This window comes from Hemitrygon akajei, chromosome 3, assembly GCF_048418815.1.
Source record: "Hemitrygon akajei chromosome 3, sHemAka1.3, whole genome shotgun sequence".
Lineage (NCBI taxonomy): Eukaryota > Metazoa > Chordata > Chondrichthyes > Myliobatiformes > Dasyatidae > Hemitrygon > Hemitrygon akajei.
The window spans coordinates 99,838,830-99,857,524 of record NC_133126.1 but is presented as its reverse complement, the minus strand read 5'-3'; the positions used below and the strand labels follow the sequence as shown (position 1 = coordinate 99,857,524).

At 42.6% G+C, this 18,695-nt stretch overlaps 1 protein-coding gene across 16 annotated transcripts in view; it reads right to left on the bottom strand.

Annotated features, from left to right (window-relative positions):
• Positions 1 to 18,032: 18,032 nt before the first annotated feature.
• ptgr2 (prostaglandin reductase 2) overlaps positions 18,033 to 18,695 on the bottom strand; it is an 82,001-nt gene continuing 81,338 nt past the window's right edge. For all 16 annotated transcript variants that reach the window (XM_073040468.1, XM_073040464.1, XM_073040469.1 and 13 more), the window contains one exon: positions 18,033 to 18,366. Coding sequence is in view for 2 of the 16 variants with exons in the window: in XM_073040477.1 (XP_072896578.1) it covers positions 18,299 to 18,366 (68 nt within the window). In the remaining 14 variants the exon portion in view is untranslated. The remainder of the gene's footprint in view (positions 18,367 to 18,695) is intronic.

Here is an 18,695-nt window from a genome sequence, read left to right as displayed (position 1 = left end):
ACCGCAGTAGGGAAAAAACTTCTCCAGTGCCTATTAGTCTTAGTCTGGAGGGATCTGAAGCGCCTACCAGACAGAAGCAGATCAAACAGTCCGTGCACAGGATGGGAGGAGTCCTTTATGAAGAGTACAGGTCCACAATAGAGGGCAGGGAGGCTCGAATGATGCGCTCAGCAGTCCTCACTGTGCGTGTAGTCTGGTTCTATCCTGCTTGGTGGCGGCTCCAAACCACACAATGATGGAGGTGCACAGGACAGACTCAATGACAAGAAAGGAGCTTAAGAAGGGGCTGGGAAGAGCAAGAAGGGGTCATGAGAAAGCCTTGGTGAGTAGAGTAAAGGAAAACCCCAAGGCATTCTTCAATTATGTGAAGAACAAAAAGATGACAGGAGTAAAGGTAGGACCGATTAGAGATAAAGGTGGGAAGATGTGCCTGGAGGCTGTGGAAGTCAGCGAGGTCCTCAATGAATACTTCTCTTCGGTATTCAGCAATGAGAGGGAACTTGATGACGGTGAGGACAATATGAGTGAGGTTGATGTTCTGGAACATGTAGATATTAAGGGTGAGGAGGTGTTGGAGTTGTTAAATACATTAGGACGGATAAGTCCCCGGGGCCTGACGGAATATTCCCCAGGTTGCTCCACGAGGTGAGAGAAGAGATTGCTGAGCCTCTAGCTAGGATCTTTATGTCCTCGTTGTCCACAGGAATGGTACCGGAGGATTGGAGGGAGGCGAATGTTGTCCCCTTGTTCAAAAAAGGTAGTAGGGATAGTCCGGGTAATTATAGACCAGTGAGCCTTACGTCTGTGGTGGGAAAGCTGTTGGAAAAGATTCTTAGAAATAGGATCTATGGGCATTTAGAGAATCATGGTCTGATCAGGGACAGTCAGCATGGCTTTGTGAAGGGCAGATCATGTCTAACAATCCTGATAGAGTTCTTTGAGGAGGTGACCAGGCATATAGATGAGGGTAGTGCAGTGGATGTGATCTACATGCATTTTAGTAAGGCATTTGACAAGGTTCCACATGGTAGGCTTATTCAGAAAGTCAGAAGGCATGGGATCCAGGGAAGTTTGGCCAGGTGGATTCAGAATTGGCTTGCCTGCAGAAGGCAGAGGGTTGTGGCGGAGGGAGTACATTCAGATTGGAGGGTTGTGTCCCACAAGGATCTGTTCTGGGACCTCTACTTTTCGTGATTTTTATTAATGATCTGGATGTGGGGGTAGAAGGGTGGGTTGGCAAGTTTGCAGACGACACAAAGGTTGGTGGTGTTGTAGATAGTGTAGAGGATTATCAAAGATTGCAGAGAGACATTGATAGGATGCAGAAGTAGGCTGAACAGTGGCAGATGGAGTTCGACCTGGAGAAGTGTGAGGTGGTACACTTTGGAAGGACAAACTCCAAGGCAGAGTACAAAGTAAATGGCAGGATACTTGGTAGTGTGGAGGAGCAGAGGGATCTGGGGGTACATATCCACAGATCCTTGAAAGTTGCCTCACAGGTAGATAGGGTAGTTAAGAAAGCTTATGGGGTGTTAGCTTTCATAAGTCAAGGGATAGAGTTTAAGGGACGCGATGTAATGATGCAGCTCTGTAAAACTCTGGTTAGACCACACTTGGAGTACTGTGTCCAGTTCTGGTCGCCTCACTATAGGAAGGATGTGGAAACATTGGAAAGGGTACAGAGGAGATTTATCAGGATGCTGCCTGGTTTAGAGAGTATGGATTATGATCAGAGATTAAGGGAGCTAGGGCTTTACTCTTTGGAGAGAAGGAGGATGAGAGGAGACATGATAGAGGTGTGCAAGATATTAAGAGGAATAGACACAGTGGACAGCCAGTGCCTCTTCCCCAGGGCACCACTGCTCAGTACAAGAGGACATGGCTTTAAGATAAAGGGAGGGAAGTTCAAGGGGGATATTAGAGGAAGGTTTTTCACTCAGAGAGTGGTTGGTGCGTGGAATGCACTGCCTGAGTCAGTGGCGGAGGCAGACACACTAGTGAAGTTTAAGAGACTACTAGACAAGTATATGGAGGAATTTAAGGTGGGGGATTATATGTGAGGCAGGGTTTGAGGGTCAGCACAACATTGTGGACTGAAGGGCCTGTAATGTGCTGTACTATTCTATGTTAATGTGGATAAGTCACCTGGGCCAGATGGACTACATCCCAGAGTCCTGAGAGAAGTTGCTGAAAAGATAACGGATGCATTGGTCATGATCTTTCAAGAATCACTCGTTTCTGGCATGATCTTCCACTCTTTACAAAGGGAGGAAGGCAAAAGAAAGAAAATTGTAGGCTTCTTAGCCTAACCACAGTGGTTGGGAAAGTGTCGGAGTCCATTATTAAGGATAAGGTTTCAGGCTACTTGGAGACTAATGATAAAATAAGTCAAAGTCAGCATGGTTTCTGTATTGGGAAATCTTGCCTGACAGATCTGTTCGAGTTCTTCAAACGAGCAGAGTGGACAAAGAAGAGGCAGTGAATGTCATTTACTTGGATTTTCAGGAGGCAGGTGCCACACGTGGGGCTCTTTATCAAGATAAAATTCTATGGCATTACAACAGCGAGTGAGAATAAAGGATGCCTTTTCTGGTTGGCTGCCAGTGACAAGTGGTCAGTATTTCACATTGTTTGACAATGATTTAGATAATGAAATTGATGGCTTTGTCGCAAAGTTTGCGGATGATATGACGATAGGCAGAGGGACAGGTAGTGCTGAGGAAGCAATGCGATTGCAGAAGGACTTGGAAGGAAGAATGGGCAAAAAAGTGGCAGGTGGAATACAGTGTTGGGGAATCTATGATAATGCAATTTTGTAAAAGGAACAATAGTGCGGACTATTATCTAAGTGGGGAGAAAATTCAAACATCAGATGTGCAGAGGGAATTAGGAGTCCTCATGCAAGACTCTCAGAAGGTTAATTTACAGGCTGAGTCTGTGGTAAAGAAGGTAAGTGCAATGTTGCCATTTATTTCAAGGAGAATAGAATATAAAAGCAAGGAGATAATGCCGAGGCTTTATAATCCATTAGTCAGGCCGTACTTGGAGTATTGTCGAAGTTTTGGGCCCCATATCTCAGAAAAGATGTGTTGTCACTGGAGAGAGTCCAGAGGAGGTTCGTGAGGATGATTCTGGGAATGAAGGGGTTAACATATGAGGAGCTTTTGGCATCTTTGGGCCTGTATTCACTGGAATTTAAAAGAATGCATGGAGATCTTATTGAAACCTACTGAATGTTGAAAGGAAAATATAAGGTGGATGTGGAGAGGATGTTTTCTATGGCGGGGGTATCCATCAAAATTGAGGGGCGTCCTCTTAGAACAGAGGTAAGGAGGAATTTTTTTGCCAGAGAGTAGTGAATGTATGGAATGCTCAGCCACAAACTGTGATGGAGGCCAAGTCTGCGGGTATAATTAAGGTGGAAGTTTATAGTTCCCTGTTTGGTCAAAGAATATGGCGAGAAGACTGGTGTATGGGGTTGAGTGGGATCCAGGATCAGCAATGATGCAATGGCAGAGCAGACTCAATGGGCTGAATGGCCTAATCCTATGACTTATGGTTTTATGGTGCCACAAGGTCTCATTCAACAAAATTCCCCAGGTCCTTGCTATTCACTGTGCATATCCTACCCCATTTAACTTCACAAAATGGATCACTTTCTGAATCTAAAAAAAACCTGCACTACAACCCATTGGCTCCTACCATAAAAATTTTATACCTGATTGGCTAGCTCATCCTGTGTTCCATTCTTTTGGATCAGCCACTATTTGGGACTGTTTACTACCCCATCTTGTCAATCCTCTTGGTCGCCTCCTCAAAAACCTCAAATCAAATTTGTCAGACACATTTCCTATACATGCTGTCCCGGCTATCCCTAATCTGTCCTTGAATATCATATAGGCATCCGTTAGTCTCGTGAGACCATGGATTTGCGCAGGCCTGGGCAGGGTTGTATGGGAGACCGGCAGTTGCCCAAGCTGCAAGTCTTCCCCTCTCCACACCACCGATGTTGTCCAAGGGAAGGGCACTAGGACCCAAGCAGCTTGGCACCGGTGTCGTCGCAGGGCAATGTGTTGTTAAGTGCCTTGCTCAAGGACACAAACACGCTGCCTCAGCTGAGGCTCAAATCAGTGACCTTCAGATCACTAGACCAATGCCTTATTCACTAGGCCACGCGCCAATGCGAATATCTATTAATGAATGAAGAAACCAGAAAAGTGTCATTTTATGACAATGCAATAATAGACTAAAGGAAAGGTTAAAAATAATGCAGTGTAAGGGTTAAGCAAGAGAAAATTTGTCTTTTTTTAGACAGTCAGTGGCACAATTTTGAAAGAGGGTCATATGTAGAATTTGTTGACCGTACCCTAGACTTTAGAGTTAGAGGCATTGATTGGGGAAAGGAAGTCTTGATTAACTTTTATAAAGTTTATCCCCATTTGGAAAGAGGAGGATAAAAAAGGAACAGAGAACGTTGTGTAGAAATCTGAAGAAGGTATTTTAAACCATGAATGGTATAGACAGAGTAGTTAGAAGAGTCAAGAACGAGGAGATGGAATGAAGGTGACTTGCAAATCAATAAAACAACAATGAATCCTTTTTTTAAAAACAAGTATGTCAGGTCTACTGTACTGCCAGAAAGAAATGGGGGGGGGGGGGGGGGGTTTCAACTGCAGCATTCAAAGAGGAGCTGAATAAGTATGTAAAAGGGGAGAGTTTGTGGTACTTTGGGAAGGGCAAGAGGAGTAGGTCTAGCTGTATTGCTCTAATTTAAAGCCAGTATAGACTTAATTGGTCGAATGTGTAGTAACCATTCTGTGCAACAAAGGGAAAGATGACGACACAAGGGAAACCAGAGGGAAGATTAAACTGACAATGCAGGGAATTACTGGAGGTGATGTTATTCTTGAAATTGCCGGGGAAGCTAGAGGGAGATTTCAAACTCAGCCTGCTTAATGTTCTACAATGAAATTTCTAATATGTTAATCATTAACAGGGTTAATCCTCCAGGGAACATTCACTTAAAATTAATACCTGGTTCAATGTAATAATCTTGGACCAGAATTTGTGGATAAGTTTTCAAAAGGATAATAGCAACCATTACTACTTACGAACAAAGGTGGTGGGGTGGGGGGGGGGGCAGTAACTAAAGGCCTGGAATAATGTGCATAATCTGTTTCCAAATGCCCATTTAGTCTCACCCTATTGGGGATATAAAGTATATATTTATTTAACTATTTATTGATTGGTTAATTCATCTAGTTATTGATTCCCTTGTTCTATCTGTCCCGCCACCACTTCTGACCTCAGTGGTTAGGAAGACATTGGAGTCATTTGTTAAGGAGGAGGTTATGGACAAGACAAGATGTGTCACCAAAGTCAGCATGGTTTCCTTAAGGGAAAATTTTGTCTGATAAACCTGTTGGTATTCTGAGATTACAAGTAGAATAGATAAAGGAGATGTAGCGGATGTTGTATATTTGGACTTTCAGAAGGCCTTTGACAAGGTCCCAAACATGAGGCTGCTTACCAAGTTGAGAGCCCATGAAAGTTACTAACATGGTTAGAGCATTGGCTGATTGGTAGGAGGCAGCGAGTGGGGATAAAAGAATTCTTTTCTGGTTGACTTGCCAGACTACTTGACAAGTGGTGTTCTGCAGGGGTCGGTGTTGGGGACTGCAGGTTAACTTGCAGGGGATGTGATGCTGAGGCTTTATTTGGCCCTGGTGAATTGTGAACAGTTTTGGGCTACTCATCTAAGAAAAGATGTGCTGTCATTGGAGAGAATTCAGAGAAGATTCACAAGGATGATTCTGGGAATGAAAGGGTTGTCATATGAGGAACACTTGATGCCTCTGGGTTTGTACTCACTGGAATTCAGAAGGATGAGGTGGGATCCCATTGAAACCTTTAGAATGTTGAAAGGCCTAGACAGAGTAGATGTGGAAAGGATGTTTCCCTTGGTTGGGGAGTATAGGACAACAGGATTAAGGAGCATCCACTTAAAACAGAGATGCAGAGAATTTCTTTATCCAGAAAGTGGTGAGCTTGTGGAATTTATTTCCACAGGCAGCTGTGGAGGCCAGATGTATTCAAGGCAGTGCTTGAAAGGTTCTTGATTGGACACAGCATCAAAGGTTACAGGGAGAAGGCTGGGGAATGGGGCTGAGGATGGGGAAAAAGGGTCAGCCATGATTGAATGGCAGAGCAGACTGTATGGGCCAAATGGCCTAATTCTGCTCCTATGTCTTGTGGTCTTATGCTTAAAAAAAATCCTCCTTATCTCTGTAATAAAATGTCGCCCTTCAATTTTCAGGCTGTGTCCTCTATTTGTGGATACCCCCATCATAGGAAATATCCTCTCCACATCTATCCTATCTAGTCGTTCCCACAGGTCCATGCTGCCAGCTTGTGGCACACGGTTTCCAGATTTGTTTTCAAGCTTCTTGAATTGGATCCTCTGAAACCCCAGGTACTCACGTTCAATTGGCAGCTTCTCCCAGCATGTTCACGCCACGCTCACCGCCATTAGGAGGTAGCTGGTGTCCCGATCACAGTCACTACTGCAACTCCGGGATTCTCTCCCCCCCCCCCCCCCCCCCCCAGTTCAGCCCCCTCCTACCTACATCCGTGACACTTCACACACTTTTCAATGATTTCAGGTTCCCTGGCTCCCATCATCTTATTTTCACCATGGATGTCCAGCCCCAATACACCTCCATCCCCCACCAGGAAGGCCTCAAAGCTCTCTGTTTTTTCTCTGGCCACCAGACCCAACCAGTTCCCCTCCACTATCACTCTCTCTGCTTAGCAGAACTTGTCCTCACTCAATAATTTCTCCTATAGCTCCTCCATCTTCTTTCAAACAAAAGGTGTAGCCATGGGTCCCAGCTATGCCTGCCTGTTTGTTGGCTTCGTGGAACAGTCTATGTTCCAAGTTTACACTGGTGTCCCTCCTGTTGACGTAATAAACTTTACCTCCAACATCCATCCTGCCCTCAAATTTACCTGGTCCATTTCAGACACCTCCCTCCCCTTTCTCGATCACACTGTCTGCATCTCCAGAGTCAGCTTATCTACTGATGTCTATTACAAGCCCAGAGACTCTCACAGCTACCTGGACTATACCTCTTCCCACCCTGTTACTTGTAAAAACGCCATCCCCTTCTTTCATTTCCTCCACCTCCACTGCATCTGCTTTCAGGATGAGGCTTTTCATTCTAGAACGAAGATGTCCTCCTTTTTCAAAGAAAGGAGCTTCCTTTCCTCCAACATCAACGCTGCCCTCAATCACCTCTTCCATTTCACACAGGTCTGGTCTTACCCCATCCTACCACTACACTACCAGTGATAAAGTTCCTCTTATCCTCACCTACCACCCCAACCTTTGCGTCCAGCACACAATTCTCCGAAACTTCTGCCACCTCCAACAGGATCCCACTACCAAGCACATCTTCCCCCAGCCCCTACCCCCCAAACTTTCTGCTTTCCACAGGGATCGCTCCTTATGCAACTCCTTTGTCCATTTGTCTCTTCCCACTGATCTCCCTCCTGGCACTTATCCTTGTAAGCGGAACAAGTGCCACGCCTGCCCCAACACCTCCTCCCTCACTACCATTCAGGGCTCTAAACTATCCTTCCAGGTGAGGTAACGCTTCACCTGTGAGTCTGTTGGGGTCATTTACTGTGTCCAGTGCTCCCAGTGTGGCCTGCTGTATATCAGTGAGACCCAACATAGATTGGGAGACTGCTTCACTGAGCACCTACCCTCCATCCGCTAGATAAAGCAGGATCTCCCAGTAGCCACCCATTTTAATTTCACTTCTCATTCCCGTTCTGATATATCCATCCATGGCTTCCTCCACTGTCGTGATGAGGACACACTTATATCAGAGGAGCAACACCTTGTATTTCATCTGGGTAGCCTCCAACCTGATAGCATGAACATTAATTTCTCGAATTTCCAGTAATGCCCACCACACCCCCTTTCCCTCTCCCCATCCCATTCTCCTCTCTCAACTTATCTCCTTGCCTGCCCCTCGACTTCCTCTGGTGCTCCTCCCCCTTTTTCTTTCTTCCATGGCCTTCTGTGTCTTTCACCAATCAACTTCCCAGCTCTTTACTTCATCCCTCACACTCCTCTCATCTTTTAAATCTACACCCTAGCATTTTTCTCCAGGCCTGTCGAAGGGTTTCAGCCCGTAATGTCAATTATATTCTTTTCCTAGACGCTGCCTGGCCTGCTGAGTTCCTCCAGCGTTTTGTATGTGTTGCTCAGCCTTCCAAAATTCAGTAAGTTTCAATGAGATCCCCACACATTCTTCTAAATTCCAGTGAGTACAGGCCCAAAGCTGCCAAATGCTCCTCATATGTTAATCCCTTCATACCCGGAATCATCCTTGCAAACCTCCTCTGGACTCTCTCCAATGACAACACATCCTTTCTGAGATATGGAGCCCATAATTGTTGACAGTACAGCCTGACTAACGTTCAGCATTAGCTCTTTGTTTTTATATTCTATTCCCCTTGAAATAAATGCCAACATTGCATTTGCCTTTACCACAGACTCAACCTGTTAAGTTGGGAATCTTGCACAAGGACTCCAAAGTCCCTCTGCACCTCTGATGTTTCAACCCTCTCCCCATTTAGATTATAGTCTGCACTATTGTTCCTTTTACCAAAATGCATTGTCAAATATTTCCCAATACTGCCACTTTCTTGCCCATTCTTCCAACTTGTCTAAGTCCTGCTGCAATCACATTGCTTCCTCAGCGCTACCCACCCCTCCACCTATTTTCATATCATCCCAAAACTTTGCTACAGAGCCATCCTCCAATATTTAAATCACTGACAAACAATGTGAAAAGTAGCAGTCCCAATACTGACCTGAGGAACACCACTAGTCACTAGCAGCCAACCAGAAAAGGCCTCTTTTATTCCCACTCGCTGCCTCCTGCCTGTCAGCCATTCCTCTATCCATGCCAGTATCTTTCCTGTAATTCCATAGGATTTTATCTTGTTAAGCAGCCTAGTGTGTGGCATCTTATCAAATGCCTTCTGAAAATCCAAGTAAATGACATCCACTGCCTTTCATTTGTCCACCCTGCTTATTACTTCCTCGAAGAACTCTAACAGATTAGTCAGCCAAGATTTCCCTTCACAGAAACCATGCTGACTCAGACTTATTTTATCACTAGTCTCCAAGAACCCTGAAACCTCATCCCACTATCGAGGTTAGACTACTTAGCATTTAATTTCCTTTCTTTCGCTTTCCTCCCTGCTTAAAGAGTGGAGTGACATTTGCAATCTTCCAGTCCTCTGGGACCATGCCAGAATCAAGTGTTTCTTGAAACATCATGACCAATGCAATCTCATCAGTGACCTCTCTCAGGACTCTGGGATTTAGTCCATCTAGTCCAGGTGACTTATCCACCTTAAGACCTTTGAATCTGCCTTGCACTTTTTCCTTTGTAATGGCAATGGAAGCTTCACTCCTGCTCCCTGACACAGCTAGTTTCTTCCACAGTGAAGACTGATGTAAAGTACTCATTACATTCATTTGCCATTTCTTTGTTCCCCATTATGACCTTACCAGCATCATTTTCTAGTGGTCCAATATCAACTCTCACCTTCCTTTTACTCATTTTATATAACTGAAAAAAAAACTTTTAGTATCCTCCTTTATATTATTGGCTAGTTTGCCCTCATATTCATCTTTTCCCTTCTAATAGCTTTTCAGTTGCCTTTTGTTGGATTTTAAAAGCTTCCCAATCATCCAACTTACCACTTACTTTGGCTACCTTAAATGCCCTTTCCTTAGCTTTTATGCTGTCCTTAACTTCCCTTGTCAGCCATGGTTGCCTAGCCCTGCTTATTTAAGAACTACATCTTCTGTAGGACATATCTATCCTGCACCTTGTGAACTATTCCCAGAAACTTCAGCCATCTCTGCCAGTATCCTCCTCCACTCCACCTTGTCAAGCTCCTCTCTTATGCCTCTAATTCCCTTTATTCCATTGTGATACTGATACATCTCCCTCTCAAACTGCAGTACGAATTCAATCATATTATGATCAGGGCTTCCTAAGGGTCCCTTTACACTAAGTTCCCTCATAAGATCTGGGGTATTAAGCAACACCCAATCTAAGATAGCCTTTTCCCAAGTAGGCTCAAACACAAGCTGCTCTAAAAAGCTCTGAAAAAGTTTAAAGAACTCACACTTGTTGCACAATGTTCTTAGCCATATCTTTTTTTAAAAAACACTGTCTTGAGATTTTGGAGATAGGCCTTTGTTTCTTATCATCCTCACTGATAACAATGACGTCATTCAGGTAATACTGATGCCCAGCAGCCTAGCTGCACCTGGTCCATGGTTTTTTGCCAGACTGCAGGTGCAGATGTTCCTTGAAAAATAAGCCTGTTATAGCGATAAAGCTCTTAGTGAGTGTTTATGGTGAGAAAATGGACTCTTCTTCCATTGCCTTCTGTAGGTAGGCCTCAGATGAGTCCACTTTGATGGTGTTTCCCTCCGGAATGATTTGCAAAGATACCCTCTGTCCTGGGCAGAGAATATTGATCTACTTTCAGTACTGGGTTTATTGTGACCTTAAAACACACCCAGAACCTGACAGTCCCATTCTTCATGACTACAGGGATCACTGCCCACAGGCTCCACCCAACCTTGGAAGGAATTCCTTCTGCCTCAGTGTGATCTAGCTCACTGGCTACTTTATTTCAGATGTTATAAGGAACCAGACAGGCTTTGTAATACTTGGCTGTGGCATTTTCATTTAACATTATTTTGCCCTTGAAACATTTGAGTTTTCCAATGCCATCCTTGAACACTGCCATAGCATCACCCAGTGCCCTTCTTAATTTGTTTTCAGTTGATTCTATTACAGGGGATGGATTACCAATTAAGCTGTAGTTGTCTCAGCCAATCATGACCCCACAAAGCTGGCCCTGCTGTTTTTAATCACAAGCACAATATGGCTTGTTGGTTGTTATACTTCACTGTTGCAAATGTCATACCCATAGGAGTTAATAGACAATAGGAGCAGGAGTAGGCCATTTGGCCCTTTGAGCCAGCACCTCCATTCAATGTGATCATGGCTGATCTCCATAATCAGTACCCTGTTCCTGCCTTCTCCCCATATCCCTTGACTCCGCTATTTTTAAGAGCTCCATCTAACTCTTTCTTGAAAGCATCCAGAAAATTGGCCTCCACTGCCTTCTGAGGCAGAGCATTCCATAGATCCACAACTCTCTGGGTGAAAAAGTTTTTCCTGAACTCCATTCTAAATGGCCTACCCCTTATTCTTAAACTGTGGCCTCTGGTTCTGGACTCCCCCAACATCAGGAACATGTTTCCTGCCTTTAGTGTGTCCAATCCCTTAATAATCTTATATGTTTCAATCAGATCCCCTCTCATCCTTCTAAATTCCAGTGTACACAAGCCCAGTCGCTCCAATCTTTCAACATACAACAGTCCCTTCATCCCGGGAATTAACCTCGTGAACCTACGCTGCACTCCCTCAATAGCAAGAATGTCCTTCCTCAAATTTGGAGACCAAAACTGAACACAGTACTCCAGGCGTGGTCTCACCAGGGCCCTGTACAACTGCAGAAGGACCTCTTTGCTCCTATACCCGACAATGGAATTCATGGCTTTTTTGCAAAGTTTGCAGATGAAATGAAGATAATTGGAGGTGCAGTTAGTTTTGAGGAAGTTGAAAGGCTGCCGAAGTACATAAACAGATTAGTAGAATATGCAATTAAATGTCAGATCTATGTCGTAATATTATGTCGTATTTTAATGCATGACACTATATATGTGTTGATTAGCTGCAGAGCGGCGTCGATTACTGAAGTTGCTTAGTCTGCTCCTACATATATCCTAACTGCAGTATCCAAACCAATCCTGCTTATTTGTTTATCTTCCAGACACTTATCTCATATTTACCTTCACAGTAGCTACATCACTTCACTCCACAAATACTCTGGGTTGAAGATTAAGAGAGATAGAGCTGAAATCATAAATGAAAGCAGAAATTGTTAGAAATTGAAATATTTCAATTATGTCAATCATTTTTGGTGGAACGAGAAATAAATGTTGATGAAGACCATTCATCAGCACTGCGAAATACAGATGGGCACACACAAATTTATTGTAGGTTGCAGAGAAACAGGAGGATTGATGTTGAGTTTAAATACCTTCCACAATGGATTGAATTCTGCCATGGCTAGGGCTATAAGAAAATGTCATTAATGCGTTTGCCCAGATAATATATAACCATATAATAATTAAAGCACAGAAACAGGCCATCTCGGCCAATGTAGTCCGTGACGAGTGCTTACTCTTACCTAGTCCCACCGACCTGCACTGAGCCCATAACCCTCCATTCCTTTCCTGTCCATATACCTATCCAATTTTACTTTAAATGACAATATCGAACCTGCCTCCACCACTTCTACTGGAAACTCGTTCCACACAGCTACCACTCTCTGAGTAAAGAAATTCCCCCTCGTGTTACCCCTAAACTTTTGCCCCCTAACTCTTAACTCATGTCCACTTGTTTGAATCTCCCCTACTCTCAATGGAAAAAGCCTATCCACGTCAACTCAATCTATCCCCCTCATTATTTTAATACCTCTATCAAGTCCCCCCTCAACCTTCTACGCTCCAAAGAATAAAGACATAACTTGTTCAGCCTTTCCCTGTAACTTAGGTGCTGAAACCCAGGTAACATTCTAGTAAATCTTCTCTGTACTCTCTCTATTTTGTTGATATCTTTCCTAGTTAAGTATTGTATGTAATTAGTTTTGCTACAACAAGTGTATGGGACATTGGAAAAAATGTTGAATTTCCCAATGGGGATGAATAAAGTATCTATCTATCTATCTATCTATAATTCGACAACCAGAACTGTACACAATACTCCAAATTCGGCCTTACTAATGCCTTGTACAATTTTAACATTACATCTCAACTCCTATACTCAATGCTCTGATTTATAAAGGCGAGCATACCAAAAACTTTCTTCACCACCCTATCCACATGAGATTCCACCTTCAGGGAACTATGCACCATTATTCCGAGATCACTCTGTTCTACTGCATTCTTCAATGCCCTACCATTTATGATGTATGTCCTATTTGGATTATTTCTACTAAAATGTAGCACCTCACACTTATCAGCATTCAGATAGTAATCTGCCTTCCTGTTCTTGCCACCAAAGTGGATAACCTCACATTTATCCACATTAAACTGCATCTGCCCACTCATCCAACCTGTCCAAGTCACCCTGCATTCTCCTAACATCCTCCTCATATTTCACACTGTCACCCAGCTTTCTGTCATCTGCAAATTTGCTAATGTTACTTTTAATCCCTTCATCTAAATCATTAATGTATATTGTAAATATACATATCTCAGCACCGAGCCTTGCGGTACCCCACTAGTCACTGCCTGCCATTCTGAAAAGAACACATTAATCTCTACTCTTTGTTTCCTGTCTGCCAACCAATTTTCTATCCATGTTAGTACCCTACCCCCAATACCATGTGCTCTAATTTTGCCCACTAATCTCCTATGTGGGACCTTATCAAAGGCTTTCTGAAAGTCCAGGTACACTGGCTCTCCCTTGTCCATTTTCATAGTTACATCCTCAAAAAATTCCAGAAGATTAGTCAATCATGATTTCCCCTTTGTAAATCCATGCTGACTTGGACCGATCCTGTTAATGCTATCCAAATGTGCCGCTATTTCTTCTTTTATAATTGACTCCAGCATCTTCCCCACCACTGATGTCAGGCTAACTGGTCTATAATTCCATTTTCTCTCTCCCAACTTTCTTAAAAAGTGGGATAACATTAGCTACCCTCCAATCTATAGAACATTGAAAAATGATTACTAATGCATCCACGATTTCTAGAGCCACCTCCAGAGCAGACCATCACGCCCTGGGGATTTATCAGCCTTATCAGTCTACCCAACACCATTTTCTGCCTAATGTGAATTTCCTTCAGTTCCTCCGTTACCCTAGGACCTCTGGCCACTATTACATCTGGGAGATTGTCTGTGTCTTCCCTAGTGAAGACAGATCCAAAGTACCTGTTCAACTCGTCTGCCATTTCCTTGTTCCACATAATAAATTCACCCATTTCTGCCTTCAAGGGCCCAGCCTTGGTCTTAACTAATTTTTCCTCTTCACATACCTAAAGAAGCTTTTACTATCCTCCTTTATATTCTTGGCTAGCTTACCTTTGTACCTCATCTTTTCTCCCCGTATTGCCTTTTTAGTTATCTTTTCTCTAGTGTAAGTTCCTCATTGCATACCTGCAGGCTTTAGTTCAGTATCTTTGAAATGCTGTTCAACTTCATTTTGTGGAATGACCACAACAGCTGAGCCAGTGTCCAATTCCATTTTAATTAATTTGTTCACTTTTGGTGTGAGCCATATTCCTTGTCTATTGTTAGTTTTCACATCATGAATCTCAAGGCTATCCCGTATGGTGCCACTCTCACATTATTAGATTACTCATCAACAGTGTGCAGATTGGTGCTCTTTTTGAAACTGCTGATTTCACTTTTTATCTTTTCCATGTAGTCCATTTATTTTTTGTCTGCCTATCATGCTTTTTGTATGTGTTCTACCTTGTTGCATTTTCTGCCAGATTTACTTTTAAATCTGCATTTATGTGAGCCCCTGCCACAACGGTAACAGTTTGTTCACACAGGCAGGTTTCTGTTTAGACATTGCAATTTTTGTTCGCTTTCAATTGTCTGTCTGCTATTTCCATTGACAGTGATTGCAACTACTGTACTCTTTTAAATGCGAGTTGTGCTTCAGTTTGGAGCTATTTTTGAATGCTTTTTCTAAGATTCCACAAACTAGACAATCTCTCAATGTACCATTAAGCCTGTTACTGTGCTGACATCACTAAACTCAGACAATTAATTCACTTCAGCCAATCAAGCTGAAATGGACTCCTCTTGATTTTGATTCTGCTTATGAAACCTAAAACATTCTGTAATCAACAATGGTTTTTGGTTCTAAATGTTCCTACATTACTTTCATGATATCAGCAAAGCTTATTTCAGCTGGTTTGGTTGCTGCAGTCGAACTTCTAACCAAACTGCATGTTTTTCCAGCCAATTCACCCAGCAACACTGTTACTCATTTCTCATCGGCTGTTCCATTTGCTTTAAAATACTGCTCAATTTGATCAGTATACATAATCTAACTGTGCTATCAAATGCTGTAACCATCCATTTCAGGTTATTTATTTATTATTATCACCCCCGTAGTCATTGTTTATGAACTTGTGAATTTCATATATTTTCTGCTTTTTTTTTTAAATAAAAAACTCTAACGTCTTTCTCTACTTGTGAAGAAAACACTGCAGTTTTGTTTTAACTCAAATGTTCTGCTGCACTTCAACAGATAGGTAGTCATCTCAGTTTGTTGTAAAACTTCCTCATTGCCACTGGTATCTTTTGTAAGTCCAAAAACTAATTGAAAGAAAAGCATGGAAGCTGGGACACATTTTGTCTATTTTTGTGAATGTGTACATATGAATGGTGGCATAATGATGTGTACCAGCTACATACTTTTACATAACCCATATTGAATTATGTAAACAACCAAGAATACTTAATCAAACAATATATTTACAATATTACTCATATAATTTTGAAGTATTAAATACACTGGAGTCTCCCACTATTGGAAGCATCTCATACACATCCATTCTCTCTAGCCCTTTCAATATTTTATGGGTTTCAGTGAGTGAGATCCCCCTCAGTCTTCTACTCTAGTGAATCCAGGCCAGAGCAATCAAACATCAACCCCTCCTGGGATTAATGCCAGTACATTTTGTCTCAGATGAGGGGCCCAAAACTGCTCACAATATTCAAGTGCGATCAGACCAATGCCTTATACGGCCACCAACACTGCATCCTTATCAACCTTTCCTTTTGTAAGACAACTAAGCAATGGTGCATTTTCGCTTAGGCCCCTGTGAGCCCCTGCCACAACGGTAACAGTTTGTTCACACAGTTTTAATGCCATTCCTTGTTGCCACACTTGATCAAATGCTGCTTCCAGCTTAAGAGCAGCCACACTAGCTTCACCTCTGGAATACAACATATTAGAATAGGAACTGGTTTATAATGGTCATGTGTATAGAGATACAGTGAAAGCTTGCCTTGCATACAGATCAAATCATTACATGTATTGAGAAGTATAGACAGAATCCGTAGAGGGCATTTGATTTCCTTGATACAGAACACTTGACAGTTTCTTGCAATCATACGCTGAGCAGTTTGTGGATCAGAACATACCCAATTTTGTTCAAAATCTGATTTGTTCTTAAACAAGTTCATATCATTAAAATAATCTTGGAGATTTTAAATTGTCATTAAAAACTTTTACTTCTTTAGCATTGTAGGATAGAAATCCACTGGTGACACTCATACGAGTCCCAACCCGAAGGGACTTAAAACATGGGGGTAAGGTTCACTGCTGCTTTCTCAGTCACAACCACACTGCAAGAATGAAGGTCAGAACCACGTGATGCAGATTTGGGGTTCTATGACTAACTCCTGTTCCCATGTTTAGAAGCACTCCGAAGATCTGATTTCCAAGCTAAAAGCAGCAGAAGCATTTTTGATGGACCTCCTCCAATACAAATGAAAAACAGTAAAAAAGCACTTCAATGCTGTAAATTTGAAATTAAGAGAAAATTCTAGAAGGAACCAAGATGCAATGACCAGTGTAACAGACAGCAACTAAACAAAAAGTAACATGAAGCTCAGGAAGGTATTGAGACAAGTGACCAAAGGTTTCATCAGACGTACATTTTAACTATTAAGTGAGGGAAAGGTTTAATGAGGGAGATTCCAGAATTTTAGTTCTACATGACTAAACATGGCCATCAATTAGAAGAGATGCAGAGCTATTCCTAATTGCAGAAATCTGCAGGTTACAGGCATGAAAGAGGCAGCAGACAGGGAAAAAAGGGAAGGAATCTCAAATTTGATTTGCTTCTGGTTTAAGGCTGCGCTACTAAAGTTTGGTGACAACTTACTGGTGGTTCAAAAGGCACAAAGTACAACTAAATACTTCATTGATAACACTTTTAATGTGGTAAATTGTGGTAAACTATCACTGCAAACAATGAAGAGGTGAGCAAAGGCGAGGTTGACTTGAGGGTCGAGGCGTGCAGATGCAATGCAAAGTCAGAGTGTGGCACGTTTGAGGAGAAGTAGGCGGAGTGATGTTGAGGCACATTCGAGTCGGAGTGGAGGAGTTTCAAAGCCTGTCCACTTAAACCGAGAGCAAGGTTGGATAAATCTAAGTACCGAGCCGATCTGGAAAGGCCGAGCACGGACCAGAATGGGGTGGCGGCCACGGGCTGGCCAGCAGGGTCTAAACCCAGGACGTAACACTGCAGCGGGGCCTGGATCCTGGTGACCCAGTGTTTGGAGAATTTAAATGCCAGGCCAGACAGACTGATAAGGCAGGTTGTCAGAACCAGAGGTGAGGACTGGGCTGATACTGCGCACTGCTTTCTGATGTTTACTCCTCTCTCCATGGCACTGAGTTTCTGTGACTGCTCTGGCAGCTCCAGCCAAAAAAAAATCTCTCTGCACATTGGGTATTGGTCTGTTTTTAAAAATTGGGTTCTCTCGGGTTTCTTGCTTTGTAGCTGCCTGTAAGTAGATGAATTTCTGTAGGCTGTCACTTTCAAGGTTGTATAATTTGTATATACTTTGATAATAAATGTACTTTGAACTTTGAGTAAGAGTCATTCTGGTCAGGAAGCAGAGGTAATAACATGATTTGTATCAATTGGATTTAATGAGTTCTAGGCCAGAGATTAGTCAGATCAAGATTTAGTGGTAGGAAGAGTTCCCAAAGAATTCCTGAGCCCTTTCATATGAGTAGGTGGGAAATGGTGAGCCCTGCAAAAATAAGGTTCTGCAACCCAAGTGCCATGTTTAAATAAAAAGGACAAAATCTTAACAGTTAAGTTTTAAATGAGCAAAATCTTAGAATTTATTATTCCAACATGAACAGATCATAGGAATTTTATTTAAATTGACATGATTTATACAAAATGTCTAGACAAATAGATTAGTAATATGCTAAAGCCTCAGTTAGCAATCTTTCCTTACGTTCCTCTCTCCATCTGAAAGGTAGAGGCAAGAGAAACATCTACTGCCGGGCTCAGTGTAGCAGAGCCAGTAAAACCGTAGCAACAATGTTTCAGGAAGAATGGGCACTTTGCCTCATTACCCCTCAGAGACCAGGACAAGTTGTTTCCCAATATTGCGTCCGTTCATCATTGACTCAAAGGCAGCTGTAAGAGAAGAATTGAGGCTTTTAAAAAAATCGCCAGCTCAGGAATTAATGGAGAATTCCCAATAGTTATTTTCAGAAACAGTTCCCAATGCTTTTGATTCAGTGCAGTTTTCATGATATGCTGGTGCAATACTTTGATTGGAATCAGAAAAAAAAATGTTGGAGAACATAAGAGTGTGACAAGGCAAAGAAGGTTAGCTTATGGGAAAGTACATAAAAGCAGAGCAAAACCACAACTGCAAGTATATACAGGAGCTGGTAGAATACTAACTCAGTGTTCTGCTATAATGCACAACACTAAGAATTGTCTCTAGATGTCCAATTGTA